Source organism: Eurypyga helias, unplaced genomic scaffold (genome assembly GCF_000690775.1).
Source record: "Eurypyga helias isolate BGI_N326 unplaced genomic scaffold, ASM69077v1 scaffold24117, whole genome shotgun sequence".
Lineage (NCBI taxonomy): Eukaryota > Metazoa > Chordata > Aves > Eurypygiformes > Eurypygidae > Eurypyga > Eurypyga helias.
The window spans coordinates 34,557-51,729 of record NW_010260152.1 but is presented as its reverse complement, the minus strand read 5'-3'; the positions used below and the strand labels follow the sequence as shown (position 1 = coordinate 51,729).

General features: G+C 36.1%; 1 protein-coding gene across 1 annotated transcript in view; it reads right to left on the bottom strand.

The window, feature by feature from the left end:
* SPOCK3 (sparc/osteonectin, cwcv and kazal-like domains proteoglycan (testican) 3) overlaps window positions 1-17,173 on the bottom strand; it is a 66,856-nt gene that overhangs the window by 37,061 nt on the left and 12,622 nt on the right. The window contains exon 2 of the mRNA XM_010154949.1: window positions 15,812-15,926. Coding sequence (XP_010153251.1) covers window positions 15,812-15,926 — 115 coding nt within the window. The remainder of the gene's footprint in view (window positions 1-15,811; window positions 15,927-17,173) is intronic.

The following is a 17,173-nucleotide window of genomic DNA, read 5'->3' as shown; positions in this document are numbered from 1 at the left end:
AGGAACAAGAGTTAAAATAGATGCCACAGTTAACTTCATGCATCTTGGTGTTTTTAGTGTAGAAACCGGATTTTTCTTTTCCATTAAAACCTCAGTATTTTATTTAGAGAATTTCTGCCATGTCAAGTAGCCTGCAACTGGGATATAAAATTAAGATATCAAGAAAAAAATAAGCTTAATATTGTATTTCATGAAGCAGATAAAAAGCAAAACAGTTGGGTAATTATGATAATTGAAGCCACAGAGTATCTATCTACTAATTTTATTAACATATGCTTTCATAATGCTGATTCAACTAGAGTACACACACACACACAAAAATCTATTTTTTAATTTATAAACAGAAAATCTGCCTTACTGGTAGTGAAAGCAGTGGAGTTATAAAAACGTATCACCTGAAATACATTTAGATCCTGCTGATACTCGTGCATATTTGTTAGACTTATCTTACCAAGACCCTGAGCAAAGCTATAACAATCTGCATGAAGATTCAAAGCTTGCAGGACATGGGGAAAAAATCATTAAGAGACAATTAGGCATGAACAATAAGGCTGAGTTTTGGGGGTTTTTTTGCCCCCCCCTTTTTTTTTTTCTTTCAAAGCAAGAGGAAGATGTATTTTCAAAGATAAAGACTCAGAAGCATGTCAGAATCGCTCTGGAGAAGAGGCATATTGCTTAATCTTTTTTTAGCATTACATCATCTTTGCAAACTTTTAGAAATTATCACATCTTGAAATTAGCAGTATAATCAGATGATCTGAACATGGCCTAAGTGTCATCCTACTTTCACTGCACAGATAAATATTTTCAGTGCATCAGTGAATACCAACTAGCCACATAAACTGTTCCATTAGTGTCCCAAAACATTCCACCAGCCAAAATAACAACGGTTCTCAATTGTGATAGTTCAAATATTTATGCAAAGAATGAAAAAGTGAAATAGTAAAGCTCTCCTGTCTGTGTGCTCAGGAGAGGTAAACAAGCTTTTTTAGTGAAACTTTATACTTCTGTGTGTAAGAACTGATTATATTTTTATTACTGGAAGAAAAAGGAATTTGTGTAACCAAGTAAGGACATTGAAGTTCTTCAAGCAAAAGTCTTTTTTTGCATCATAGGTTATTGGCATATTTGCTTAAAGTTAGCTTAAATTAATTTCTATTTTCATGACAGAGGTCGACTTAAAAAAAATGTTTACATTTTTTCCTGAGATTCTACAAGCATCTAAAAAAAAAAAAAAACAACAACCAAACAAACCCAACACCCAAGAACACAAAAGTATGAAAACCCAATTCAGAAAGTGACATCATATTCCCAGGACAGTAACTCTGTAATCAGCACATTTTATTTCTGCCAATTTCTGTGTAGTGACTGGAGAAACATTAAGCATAGCTGCCAAAGACAGACCTTTTAATTCCTGGCTTTTAAAGGACTTCGCATTTTAAAGAAAAAAAATCAAAATTCTACCAGCTATTAAAACAGTCACTTCAGAAAAGTGATTCTGCTACTGTTTAACAGGGAGCATAGACAGCACAGTTTAAGTTGAGAAGTAAACAGGAAATAAAGCTACTATGCAATTACTGTTATTGAGAACAAATAGGATATCACATATTCTTTACATACTACTGGGCTTACATCCTTCTTGAAGGATACTTAGTGAAAGTCACTGATCCAGCACTCCTTCAGAACAGTACCGAATCATCATCAGTCCATTCCTGAATTTCCTAAGGATCTCAAGTTGCTTCAACTCTGACATAATTACAGGACAAAATAACTTGGCAGTAGGTTATACAGTTGGCACCTTCCAAAAATAAGAAGGAGGAGCAAATAAACTAGTTTAAAATAATTACCTGATAAAAAAGTATTTTTCTAGCAGCTGTCTCCCACTGATGAGCAATGAAACACTTTTAAATATAACTGCATATTGATGGAGTAAAAATAGAATCAGTAAAAAATATTACCATCCCATCAGTAATTGAGACACAAACATAGCAGCATCCTGTTATCTTATTCATACACTGCATGAACAGAAAGATAACGCTGATCCAGATATTTAACATACGATCGACATCTCTTTGGCTATTTATTCTCAATAGAACTACTGTGACACACTTCTAAAGCCTTTAATGTAAGATTGGCAAGGCCCCTTCATTTACATAATTAAGGCAATTATAGCCATTATAATCGAATGCAACACCATTTTAATGGTCTGGACTATATTTAAGCTTCCAGCTTTATAATCCATTAAAGCTGGCTGGCAGAGAGCAAAGAAGATAATGAACATATCCTAAAAAAAAGCTTGCTCTTGTAACAATCTGAAATAGTTTAATAGAGTTTGTTGTGCTACACAGACTAAACTTTCCTAACAATTTGGATGTTTTGGGGATCTAGGACTGAAACTGTGGATGAATTGTTCAATTCATCCTCAATGAACTAGGTTAAAATTAATGATTATCAAACAAAAAATAAAACAGCATTAATGATCTTCTTTCACCATAATTGCTTGTTCAACTCTCTTAAAATTGCTGCAGCACACACAAAACCAGCAGATGATACACTGAAGATAACATTTTTGCCTCTAAAGACATATTTACCATGAAATATCAGGGTGTTTCCCGCCACCCACCCACCCCCCACTAAAAGACAAGGGGAAAGGAAATAAAGAAATCAACCAGGCTAATCAAAACATTCATAATGAATGAATTTAAAGCAATCTCCTATAGAGAAGTCTTTCCTTGATGAAAAGTACATGAATACTTTGCAAGTAGTAAGATAACGACTGAGAATGACTAATTACTTATCTTGTGTATAGTGAATCTTTACCTAAGAAGAACCAGTGTCTAAATGGCCTTGAGTGTTTGAACAGTCCCACAGAAATCGAGGATTGGGGAAAAAAAAAAAAAAACCAATGCATCCTAACTCTTAAGTACCCAACTCACGTGTGTAAGCCCACTCTCACATACTGATCAGCAGTGAAGGAGCTAATTTTGCTTGAGACGAAGTTCACCCTGAAATTGGTGGACAAGGCCACCGAGGAATCCCAGGTGTGTTCGTCTCCTCAAACACACACACAGTTTTTAAAGCCACAGCTGGCAGAGGACATATATGCCCTTGGTGCCCTTTGATAAAAATACACAGTGAGCAGAAACACAGCACTCACATTGTTTTAGACACTTAGAAATTAAAAACTGTATTATTCAAATACACAGGGCCAGATCTGACAGTTAAATGACCATTTGCTGGTAACAGAAGAAACATGAGAAGCAACTTCTCAAAGTCCAATTAATTCCAGCAACCTAGAACTGTTTTCCATAGCTTAATAACCAAGGAATTTTCCATTTAAATGTAAATTTGGAGACAAATAGGATTTGACAAAGCTGTGTAGAGTTGAGCATCCAAGGCTGCCAAAAGCAGCCATAAAAAGTGGAAAGACTTGGAAATAACAAAACAGCCCAAAGGAAAAGCAAGGAGGAAGAAGTTCTGGAGAAGACTGCTGTTACAAAGATGCTTGGAACTGTGAGCAAAGAACTGTTTCCAGTGATAGGTATGGAATATTCCAGCTTTCCCTTTAGTGTTATACTCTTTGTAATACTGACAACAAGCATCTAGTTAACAATCCTTTCTAAGGATCTCACTTCAACCTGGCAACAATAAAATGTTCTTTTCCACTATCATTCTTGAATATTTTCTGCAGTGTTATGCGGGTTTTTTTTATAAACACAGCATAAACAGTCTTTCATTCTAGCCTTTTTTAATATAAACTACACTATTATGGAATGGACAGACTCCCCTTAATCATTCACTTCTTCCTTCTAACAGACAAGTTCAATGGAATTTTAGTTTGTTCTGCAATTAAGACTTCATTGCAGAGAATTAAAAAAATATAAATCACTGTTCAAATGTATGCTACCTTCTTTTTTTTCCCCTCTCACACTCAGCTCCACTCTGATTCCAATTCAATGTCCACATTCTTACTAGAATGTCTACCTCATTGCTCTACCTGCATTTGTGGTACCACTTGTTTTCTGCAAGACATATTTCTGTCTCTTGTCCCCAAATACTTAAACCCCTGCAAGAACAGAAAGCAAATGCAAAAATCTCTTTTTTAGCAGGAAGATCACCTATTAATGACTAACCAATTCTAGTTACCATTTTTGAACTATAAAGGTGTTTAAAACAAAACAAACACACCCTGCTCCACCAAAAGAAGTTTGAAATTACAGTAGAAATTCAAGCATGTGAAACAAAAATGACAAATGAAGTCACCTCTAAATCCTAACAGGTTAGGCAGCTGCATTTCCATTTCCCCAGTCCTTCAAAGACAGCCTTGCACATTTCTCACATATATTACCGTTTAGTCTCAGCCATCTGACTAAACTGTGGGGTCTTCAAAGCTTCCCATCTGACAAGCTCAGGTGTGCTTTTCCACACAATATATGGCCAAGACCTGTCAAGCAGCCTATACCCTTCATTTCCAACCTTCCCCCGGGTTCCAGGGAAGGAAGCCTGGGTATGAGCTGTGCTCTGGCTAAACCCCAGGCTAGATGCCATGGGGACCAGGGAACTGTGGGCATGCAGGTCAGATACACCTTCTCATTCCACACGCGTTCTCTGTCATTCTGCACCACATCAGATTCCTACTAATCACATTACTTTAGATTACTACTAATTATGATGGAGAAGTCTCCTTTTAGAAAGTCTGCACATGGAATTTGATTAATGAAAGGAGATACTGCTGGCAATTTCACTTGGTTCAGCATCACTCAAGCAAAACCAAATATTCTTTTTAAGAACCTAAAAGAATATTCATGCAGAAAATTTATCTTAACAATGAAGGAATAAACAATAAAATTGGCTCCATTAAGTTTCTGTTATTACACACATAGAGTAATGAATCTTAAATAAATGTCTTACACAAATAAAAGAATACAGTATTTTGTGCTAGCAAATTTCCTTTCTATCATACAGTTAGGGAAATAATTTACAGGTCAAATGAATTCTTCCAAAGATTATTATTCTGCTGTCTTTGAAAAATATCTAAATTTATACAACAAAGATACTAAAGCAAAAAGATCTGTTTAAACAATAGAACTTCCTATTAAAGATCAAGTAAAAAATGGTCTATAATTCACCTTATATACAACAGAGAAAAAAAGAGACATTCTTAATGAATTAGCCTGACTGAATTTCAAAGCATAAAAATACAAAATGCATCCATTTTCAATTTATCTTCAAAGAAATTCTATTCATAATGTATACTTATAGCTCAACATTACTGTAAATACATATCATGAATTAAAAAAGAGAAAAACAATATTTTAGCTTGCATGCCTGGACAAATATAGGTCTAAGATGAACAGCTTTGAGTTTTTAAAATGAATATTGTGTATTGCAGTATAAAAAGCAGTAAAAGCAAAATGGACATTTAACGCTAATTCAGTACCCTTTAAAGAACTAAGATATATAATAATAGATTTTAGTTTTGTAGCACCTTTAAAATTACAGAAGGTTTCAGAAACATTAGTAGAGTTCAGAAATATTAGCAGAGTAAGAAAGCTTACCTGTAGATAATTGTCTTTTCTCCTAACAAGTAAACTGAGTCACAGTTTTAAGAGTCTATTTACATTTAAATCAATTCCAAGATTCACCCTGATGCCAGTAGTAAAAGCAAGAGCAGAAATACCAGCCCAGATGTGATTTTTGTGGTCAGCCCACAATGACATCAATTTCAAACAGTACACACCAAAACAGATGAGACAAATTCCTGGTTTTGAGTGCTTCAACTGACAGCTGAACACTTGTACTTCAGGGTTCATCTAAACGCTATTTCAAGAAAAATGAGCAAAATTTTCTAATCAAAATTAAGCAACTAAATATGCACAGAGGTTTTAATTCAATATTGCATTCTATAGAATTCCAGTAGCGATTACATAGCAAAATATGATTTTACTGAATCATAAATATATTGCTAAAAAAACAGCACACTGGAAAGCTGACAGTTACCTAATACAAATTTAACTCGCATGTATAAAATGTTGCTACTGTCTATACTCCCAAACTACTGAGATCGTCTCCTTTTTAGTGTGCATATTCTTCAGAGAAAGTTAGCAACAGAGTAGTTCCTCCATGATGAAAACCAGCATCTTTCTCTTTGTGACTTACACAAGCCACTCACTTTCTGTAACGTGTACGGTAGTGTAAAATTAGATGATATAATTAGATCTTTTGGGAAATATTTCAAAACATACTAACATATTTGTAAATAAACCTTGAACAGCACTATAACATAACAGTAATTTTCTTTAGTGAGTAATTTTTGTCTTATTTGAGGCTTAAATTTAAAATTTACCCTTGACCCTACAGCATGAACTGGTTCATCTTATAGATGCGAACTTTGCTCATTTTGTCATATAAAGGGCTTCTCCTGGCTACCCCATAACTGATCTCTGATAATATCCAGCCTAACTGGTCTAGTATATGTTGGATATGTTTCGGATACAAATTGATGTCCTGGAGTTAATCTTACAGAAGAGAAAAGGGGAATTAAAAAATAGTTCTAGCTGTCCTTGAAAGGCAATAATACAAGACAGAGATCGAGGAGTTAATACAAATGTTATTTTTGGCCCTAAATCTCTATTTGTGAAGTCTCAAAACCATTCAGTGTTGTCTTTGAATGCAAACAAGTAAAAGCTCTTTTTTTGGCATCTATACCTATACTATATGAAGAGTGGCTGAGGTCATCTTCATCAGAAGATGCTGCTATGTAAATAAAATAAGAGGATTTGGGAGAGTGCTGTTTTGCTATTTGTTTAAAAAGAGTCCCTATATTTGTTTTTCAAGCACTGATGCACACAGAACGAAACAGAATCCACAGTGTCTTTAATCCTACTGTTACTCATCTCTCCACAGCAATTAACAATTCAGCAGTGCTCAGTATAAAATAAGATGCAGCTGAGAGAGTAGCCATGTTCTGTGATTAAAGTCTGTCAGATATGCTAACTGAAAATACTCTCAGCATGCAATGTTGTCTTTTCACTTCCTTCTGGCAGAAGCTTAGACTCAGAGTATGACATTTATAGCAGCTTCCTATGTTACCTATATAGTCCTCCTCACAGGATCAGATAAAGAGAAGCCCTTTGTTTTTAATGAATATGTCTACCTCTAACAGTTTAGTGAAAATATCAAATGAGTTCTTATTTCCTAATAAATCCTGTTTTAACTCAAAAATTGTTGAGAGCAAATTCTTCTATTTCAGTAGCTAATGAAAACAGATATTCAATATTTTATGCACAATATTATAGCTTTTCCCATAGAAACTGCACAAACTTCAGCTGATTCTGAGCTTTTGGGTCTGACTGCAAGTCCCAGCTGCAACCTCATTGTGTGTCAGGGGAGAATCCAAAGCTGGTTTCCATGAAGAAGATATCCAAGGACATAATCCAGGAGGATGCTGTAGTAGACATCGTCCAAATCTTTAAAACAGACTGTCTGGGAAACCAGGATCCTGGCCATGTCATGGTACACATTTATCACAGGGTTAGAGCAGCTCGACAGGGATATAAAACACAGGCACTCTGTCAAGCTTTGTAGATTTAAGGATAATTAAACTTTCCCAATATATCCACTCTAGAGTAGAGCAAATGCAAGCCAACTGACAACACATGCTTTTCTTAGATAGCTTTGGAAGGTCTTTGACCACAGTTAGAGTTGTCAGCCATACACTCATCTGCTGCTCTGGCACTCAAAACATTTTTAGTGAGGATCTTCCTGTAAATGCAGAAATGCCATGTATGGCTACATTGAGCATATTCCTTTAAACTGACATACCCACTGGTATTTTGTCATCTGCATTGTCAAACGTCTCATATTAGGGTGCTGTGACAAGGAAGAGAGACATAGTCCATATATTTGGTCCAGGCAAGTAAAAAAACCCATCACCACCAAACCAGTCCGGCAATACCATCTTGTGTCTTAAACGTTTTAATTATTCTTAATATCTTTATTTTATTTAATCAATAAGCCTCTATGTAACAAGTAAGGGAGAAAAAGAAGGAAATGTCTACAACGATACAATGAGTGTGGGATCATTTAAGGCAGAGTGAATAATTTCTTCCTATCTCAGTTTCTTAATGGATGTGAAACAATTCTAGATCAAAGACTGACATATTCCTCCTTCTGAATCATTCTGCAGCTTTTGAGATATGTCAAATGCTACAGCTGATCACAGAGAAGGCTGTTGTCTGGAACCTCCTTTTTTATTTTCTGGAAAGCAGGGTATAAAGCTCCTCAGTCCACCAATCTCTACTTAAGAAACACCAATCTAATACCATTAATTTTCCGTATCTCAAATAGTAATATAAGTACAGTGCTAGTAAAAAAGAAATCCAAGGAAATATTAAGACTGGAAACAAGGTAAATTTCATACACACAGAGATTATAGATTAATACAAATCCTGGCTTATGACAGTCCTGCCCTGACTTCTCAACCAGTATCCCATAGAAGCCAGAACTGCTCTTTCAGTCAGCTAGAAAATCTCAGGTATTATATTGTAAATATATATATAAGCTACATATATATTACAGTAATTATATATGAGCAATAAACATGGTCAAAATTTTGTCCTTATTTCCGAGGCATATATTCTACAGACTGCCTTATTTCTTTATGTAGAAAACCAGACAAAATGGATCTTGACCAATACCATGAGAATTAAATCACAGCACAAAGTGACTTTCGCTTGTCCATCTGTTTTCTTGTAATGTCTCGACCTAATATTTTTTGGTTATTAAAAACTCTTGAGGATTTTGGTGCTGGCATTAATTTCTCCTCCATAATTAACAAAACCTCTTAATACACCTGGCCTTCAAGGCCCTGCCAGATCAAAACTAAGAAGCACATGTACTTTGCAATCTAAAGAAAACAAATTTTTAATGTTCGCCAGTCCTAAACATGAAAACACACTAAAGTGAAGACATTTTATTCATTTAATGCAAAAATAAATTGCTTGGTAATTATGTAATATACTGATTTTTCCCTCTATTTCTTATATTCCTACCTACAGTTTGAACCACACACATTAAAATCAAACTCTGACTGTATTTGGTGAGCCATGTACTCAACTTTTCACAGCTAGTAAAGCTTTTAATTAGGCTTACGAGTATATATTTTTTTCTCTAGTAGATCCTAAAGGATATTCAGGATTATTTTTCTACCTTTAAGTAATAAGCTACTTATTAAACTTGTGTAGAAATTAACAGAAGACTACAGTTACGAGGGGAGGTTAATATGGCGTAAGACTACACAGTGGGTCAGAGATATTTTATGAGTAATTTCATTACAATTAGAATGGCCAAAGTGACCGAACAAAGTTGAACTATTACCAAAGTAGCAAAGTTCTGTAACTTTTAAAATAGCTTTTTTTTTTTGCCTGCCTTTTTCATTCATGCTGAGAGGAATAAAACTGAATTTCTGTTATACATCTAGATGTTTTTGTTAATAACACTGCTAAAGGTATCTTTATTCATCAAAGGTTTTCATCACAACTTTCGAAGTACATCACATATAAAGCAAGGAATAAAGCAACATCTGCTGTCTCCTAAGTGAGGACCATTTCATTATATTCAAAAAATATAAAATCTAACAGGTTTCAAGTAAATGGCATATTCAGTAAATGAATAGTAAACAATTCATGGAGAATATGAATACACTGCTACAGAGAGATACCTTTTATATTTTGTTAAAAATTCAAGATAGCTAAAGCAACACTGAAACTAAAAAGCAAGACAATGCTTCTGGGATCATGCCAAGGTATTGCTGAGTTTGTTAAGCAATTGCAATGGTCATTAACAATGTTCATTAAAAATCAAAAAATAAAGAGTGTTTTGAATATATCAACCTGCAAAATAAAACATTACTGTGAAATGTTCTGACTACAGTTCATTCATTTTTTTGTTGTTGCTGTTTTCCACCCATTATTAACTATTAAGACTACAAAGCCAGAAAATTTCTTTTTTCTAACAAGATAGTAAGATTCCTGTACAAAACCCTGAAATCAGTTAAGAACTTGAAAGGTCTCTCACACCCTCACTCTTTCAATCACATCTTTATCTGATTGAAAATTTTTAATTTATTTGAGGAATGTTGACAATAAGTACTTTTATTACACAAATTTCAAATCAATTTATTAGGAATCAAACATGAATCAGTACTGGACTAGAAAACTGGCAATTAAACTGAAATAAAATTTACTGTTAAATATTGACTGTGAAAAGACACAGCTGAAAAAGAGTAAGTTACGGTTAACAGAAAGCGCTAAATGACAGAACAGCACTCAATAAAACTATTTTTGTTCTAAAACCTACACCTTTTCAAGGAAACATATTCCATTAAGTAAAATGAACGTCTGCCAAATAGACAAGAAAACATTCTGATACAAAAGCCTTATCTCCTTCACCTCTACTTCTCTATTATTGGCACCTGATTTTTCTCAAAAATAATTTCCTGTTAATATTTTAATCTCAAGTTAGCTGAAAGGAAACAGGATTTGAATAAAGCCACCATAGCAAACTGCCAAAAGTTTTGTAATGCACTCTAAATTACTGGAAGAGTAGATGTAGGTTGGCAAGTTGTAAATTATTAAATAAATGTAACAAAGTTTCAAATAAATGTGCTATTGCAGTAGGTGAATAAAATAGTATAAAATATGAACACTAACAGGTAGCAGGTAAATCTATGTGTGTGTCTGTGAATGTGAAAAAATTAACATTTGAACCCTCAAGCATAAGGCTGCTACTTACTAGCTGAAAGTTGTATGGACTGGTGTAAATTTTGATGAGACAGAAGTCACATTTCCCAAATCCTCCATTAAACAGAAACATGGAAGAGAACTAACAATTAGGAGGCTGATCATGCGTTATGCATCTGCAAGTAGACTATTTAGACTGAGAAAATGGGGACAGAGGTGATGGGGGTGGTAGGTCCAGGACAAGGAATGGCTTTTCAGAAAGAAGAGGGGTCCCTAAATGAAGACAGATAAGATCCTGGCAGGTGGAAAGACGCTGGAATTGATGAGAGATCCTGGAGATCAGCAATATGCATGGCAATGAACACTGGGGACTCCCAGGGACCATGGCCAGTAGCCCCTGTGAGGTAACTGCATGGAGATGCACAGCAGAACCCAACGTGATGTTCTGCCTGACTCTCCCAGGTCAGCAGTGACGTCCCTGCTTGGAAGGCAAGCTGAGATGTAGGGAAGGTAGCACTGGGTGGGAGGGTAAGAGGGAGTGTGAGAGATGATAATTGAGTAAAAGTTCTAATCTCATCAGTACTTAAACAAATCCCAGTATCCAGATGCACTGCGAGTTCTTGTTTACTCTGTCTTGCCTGTGATAGTTATAGAATAGGCTAAACCTCATTGCAGATGGTAGGTCTACAAGTTCCTACTCATTTTGGCTGCATATGAAAGCTCAGCATGCTTCACACTCAAAAGAGAAGCAGAAGAAGAATGGCTCTGGTGCTTGTTTTCTGGGAAGTTGGGGTTGGGTGGGAGGAAGGGTGATCTGATTTGCCAGACAGTAAAGCAGAGTTATGCAGAGGTGTTAAAGGTTAACAGGACTCTGTACATCCTTAAAAATAAAAGCAATTTCTGCATTTACCCTATTGACTCATCTCATCTCCTTATCCCAGTGACACAGTTGGTAAGCCTACACTTGGCATCATGCATATTTGTTCTTACCTATCAGACTGAAGAGCAGGACTAGCAAAACCTCGCCCTCTACAACAGGCAAGGGACAGAGCCCAGTGTGTCTCAGAGCAAAAGGATCATAAGTACTATCTGGAGTACAAGGTGTTCTGACACTGCTGGGGAACAGAAGTCTTGTAAAACGTGAAGTGCACAGAAGCCTTCCTGGTTTCTGGTTCCACATAACCACTGGAAAAAATATCTGGAAGAACTTAGGAAAATAAAGACCTGCAGAATCCAGCTCAGTGAAATCCCTGCATTCACAACTGTACAAGTCAGTATGACCTGGATCCACCAAATACTGGCACACACTTGGAAAAGATTAGGGTGAAAATAGGACATGACATATGCCTGGAAAATAAGATAGTGTCCTATAAATGCTTCCTCACTTCTCTCAATTAACACCACCCTGTCAGTAGTGGCAGTGCCTCCCATTCATTCCAGTGTACCTTTCTGCTTCTATGCAACTCCCTAAGCCATCCCTCTCTTCCATACCACCCGTCTACATTTATTTCTATCTTTGTATGATCCTTCCTTCTAACACTGCCTCAAGTGCTCTTCAGATTCTCCCCTCTCTTTCATGGCAGCACACAAAGTTTGTTTTTCTTTCCTTTCTCCATTTAAAAATGACTGGAGCACATGCTGTAGTTCATAGTTTACATGATACCCATTGCTTTCTATAACTAAAACCACTACAAAAATATGACTCAAAGATCTTTATTGTGTCCTTTTCTGCTGGTTTGTTTTGTTACCAACTTACACATCTAGTTCTAGATCAACTTCTTGGCCCTTTTTATGTTCGAATTGAAGCTAACAGCCCCTGCACATCGGTCAGGTTCAATGTTACTGAATGTATCACTAAATTGAGCCAGCTTTCACAAAAACCAGGATACCTGCGCCTGCCCATTCATCAGAGATGGATTAGATGAACTTCAGAGTTCACTTCCAAACAAGAGTTTCCTATGATTTTACTATTAGGTTCACATCCATTTTAGGAGACAAAACTGTTTCTCAGAATGTTGGCTTAATTTTGCCTCCCAAAGGGGTATGGAGTTCCACACTAAGACTGTTCTGGGGAAGTTCAGAGACATGCTTTGCTCACTAGATATGCCAAAAATTCAGCATTTGTGAATCTGAAAAAATAAAACTGCCTTAGCTAGGGGATGTATTTTAGGAAACCCTCACTTACGTTATCCTTGAAAGTGGAGAACTAATCTTACTTTGCCTCACTGGCTTCATCAGATTTCTAAGCAACTGACAGGTGCATATACAGCATAGAAGACTCAATAGAGTTCCACTTAAATGAAATGTATTCTTACCAAAAAAATTTTTAAAACAAAATTTATGGCAAATTTTGTATTCTGTTACAACAATAGCTGAAGTTTCAGTAATGATACTCAGCTCATAGAATGGAATCATAGAATCACAGAATGATTAAGGTTGGAAGGGACCTTAAAGACCATCTAGTTTGAACCCCCCTGCCATGGGCAGGGACACCTTGCACTAGACCAGGTTGCTCAAAGCCTCATCCAGCCTGGCCTTGAAGACATCCAGGGATGGGGCATCCACAACATCTCTGGGCAACCTGTTCCAGTGCCTCACTGCCCTCTCGGGGAAGAACTTCTTCCTGATATCTAATCTAAACCTCCCTGTTTTCAATTAACCCCTTTCAATTACCCCTTCAATTACTCCCATTACCCCTTGTCCTGTCACTACAGGCTCTTGTAAAAAGTCCTCTCCCAGTACCCTTGTAGGCCCCCTTCAGATACTGGAAAGCTGCAATGAGGTCTCCTCGGGGCCTCCTCTTCTCCAGGCTGAACAAGCCCAGTTCTCGCAGCCTTTCATCATAGCAGAGGTGCTGCAGCCCTCTGATCATCTTCGTGGCCCTCCTCTGGACTCGCTCCAAGTGGTCAATATCCTTCTGATATTGAGGGCTCCACAGCTGGACGCAGCACTCCAGGTGGGGTCTCACCAGAGCAGAGTAGAGGGGCAGAGAGCAGAGTACAGGTGCAGCTGTATGAAAGCTCCCTTTCATATTTCTCATGTGTCCTGGCCTTTGACCTTGTAAAGAAATGATATCCCAATTGCCATGTTGCAGTACAATGTAGCAGTTGAAAAAGCCCTGTATTTTGCTTTCCCTGATAATCTGTCAGGACAGGATTAGTGTTAATTCCCATACTCATAGAGGATCTTTTTTTCTCTCTCTTTTACATAAACAAGCACAAGTAATCTTGATCCCTTGGCAGTATAAATCTTCAAGAATAGTTAATTCCTAGGAGTTCATTTGTAATTAAAAACAATTCCATTTTCTTGAAGCTAATAAAATTTGACTACAGATTGCTTTCAATGTTTAAGTACAGGAGTACCAAAAGCAGAATTTTCTTCAAAGAACATACACAAAGACAAAAGTAACTGCATCAGGAGAAAATAAAAAAGCAGATAAAGAGATTAGCAGAGAAAATGCTAATTTTATTTTGGTAAAAATGGACAGCAATGATACTGTATTAAAAAACTAACACTGCAGAATGATAGGTCTACTACTCAGAGACACTTCTTAGCCCATTATCTTAATTTCATTTCATGCCCACTGCTAAGCAAATAACCCCACATCTACCCTGGAGATAATTTTTGCTAGTGAAAGCTATACTACATGTCTTACCAAAGGGGTCATATTAACCATAAAAGGCTGGGTCTTCCAGTGTTTTTTATTCAGGCTGGCAATGCCAGCCGATGACAGATTTATTGATTTATTCACAGTTACTACATGAAATTGTAAATTAATGCTTTAAAAACCCTCTAGGCTGTTATTTTCTTGCAGAGGGGTTATAGAAGAGGGAATATTTAATTACACATATTCAATTAATATTTAATTACACAATGATACTGCCAAAAAAAAAATCAAAAAATTACCTAAAGGATTGCTTCAGAGCAGTTTTTAATTGACCTGTATGCCTGCACAAAGCCCAATGTTTGCTGTAGTCATGTCTATTCACTGTTAATTCATTTTAAACTAGGAAAAAAATCCAGTTTCAGCAGTACCTACAGCTTATCATGGAAACTGTAAGATTCTCTTGCAGAATAAATTTGGAATAGTGCATCAAACCATAATGAAATACGAATGTTAATATAATCCAGGACTGCAATGCTGGTTTCTTTTATCTTTGTAAGTTTGTTACAGAAAAAAAAAAAAAACTATCTTCAAACCCCAAAACTGGTGTATTTCCAAGGAGGATACAGGGTATTTGTCCATAAAGACTTAAAGATTTTAGTTTACTCATCCAAAGTGTGACTATACAGAAAGAAAAAAGTCTACCAGAGATCAGTCTGAAGGAATACAAAAATGCAGACCTCCAGCCATGCTGATCTTGGCAAATTCAAGTCCATGGCACCCTAAAACCTCATGCTATGATGGCTCTCTATTCAGGAGCACCAAAGATGATATCCTGTTTCGTTTAACAGCTTTCCAGAGTCACGTGGGAGTCCCTGAAACACAAATATGCTTACACACTATTTTTCTTTCTCAAGTTTCACCAATGCCTAAGAAGCACTGCAAAGCAAGTGCATTTTCCAGCAGTCTGATCTCCTGCATGATCCGACAAGAAGCTGATTTATTCCTATGAAAAAACTTTTCAAAGAAAGAACTCACTTTTATATGATAGCATTTACTAACAGTTCCATAGTTTAACTGCTTGGGCCTATGAACTGTAACAAGGACTTTTGTTTCCTTTTTCCCTATCGCACTTCAATTTCTTGAATATTCACTTGAAGACACTGAGGAGCAAAGAACTAATTTGTCTTAAGTACAGCCATAAGCATCTCAAGGAGTTAAAAAAAGAGTAAAAAGAGAACAACAACAACTCATAATATAATAGCTGCATTTGAAACATATAGTGGTATTTTACCATAGGCACAATTTCTAAACCCCTAGCAAAGAAAACAACCTTGACTAAAATAAAGCTGGTTTTATTCACGAATAATCAGTGTTTGTGATTGCTGTACTGTTCTGTGAGCAAAATCTAATTTCCTTCAAGAAATGAGCTGTTCAAAATATCATACAAATCAGCATCACTCACCTCTTCTATCATTTCTGCCTGCGTTTGTGGATTTGTCAGAAAGGCAAGGGCAACGTCCTTCGCATTTCACTGAGATTTGTTTTCCTGAGACACAGCCTTGATAGTCTAATTTGCACTGTAAGGAGAGAGAATAACTATCATTAATATAAACATAGTTTATAATAAAAAACATAGCTCTAAGTGTTTTGAAGCAACCTTTCATGAAGGGCTTAAATCTTTGCAGACATAGGTGCTAGGAAAAAGTTCCTGCATTATATGCTAGCTTTGTACTAAGAATTAGAATAGATAAAGGTACACAGATTTTGTTCTCTATCCTGGCTATAGTTTCAGGCTCTATTCAAGCATGAATGCACTTGTGGTGTTATAGGCTGGTTCGAATATGCATACTAAATGGAAGTAGATTGTGCTGGTTTTATTTGCATTTTATGAGCAAATAAACAAGGCAAGAGTATTCATTATTGATAGGAAGTCATTAACAGTGAATTATTATACAATTTACCTCTTAATTTCTACATTTTAAAATGACAGTATCCCACATTAACAAATAAAATGGAAAGCTGTGCCTGATGCAATTCTGCAGAGTCTTTTCCAATACAGAAACAGATTAATTTGTGTGGTTCTGATATGGATACTTACAGCTCCAATTCAGAAACCATACAAAAATTAACTAAATCTAACCAAGAAATGGCCTTCTTGTCTGAAGGATATAAAAATAGCAAAGCAAACAGCTCTGCCTGTGCTGACTATGAAACAACTTTTTGTATCCCTGTACAATTATCCTAGCTGTTCAGGAGTGCTTGCATTATCCATGATGCCCGCCAGACCTCTTTCCAGACAGTGTATGACCGAATTCATATTTTAATACTCAAAAGAGCCTTCAGAGTTAGTAGAATGGATCATAGCCCGAAGTCAGTGTGTTTCTGTTGAAAAGAGATAACTTTTTTTTTTTTAAGATTTGAGAATATTTATTGTTCAATCTTAGTAGTAGTCAAACCTATAATTACTTGTGCTGTAGGCTTTGATTACTCCTGTTGGTTACTGAACTTAATGAAGCCACCATTTAAAACCAGACATATAAGCCCATTTCAGGTTTGTTTTACTGAGAACAAGAAGATGAGAAGTGCAAAACAAGGGAATACTTCCTTTTTTTTTTTTAAATATTTCTTTAATCCTTTCCTTGAGAGATTATTTTTTACAGACTCCAGCGCTTCTATTTTGTTTCACTAGAAGGTTGCTGAAGAAACTAGCAAATACCTCAAAGCTGCTACAGCTAACATAATGAGCTGTGAGTTTAATACTTTTATTTGTCTTTAAAGTTGTCTACTCAGTCCTATTTGCAAACAACATTACCCTTTTAAATGT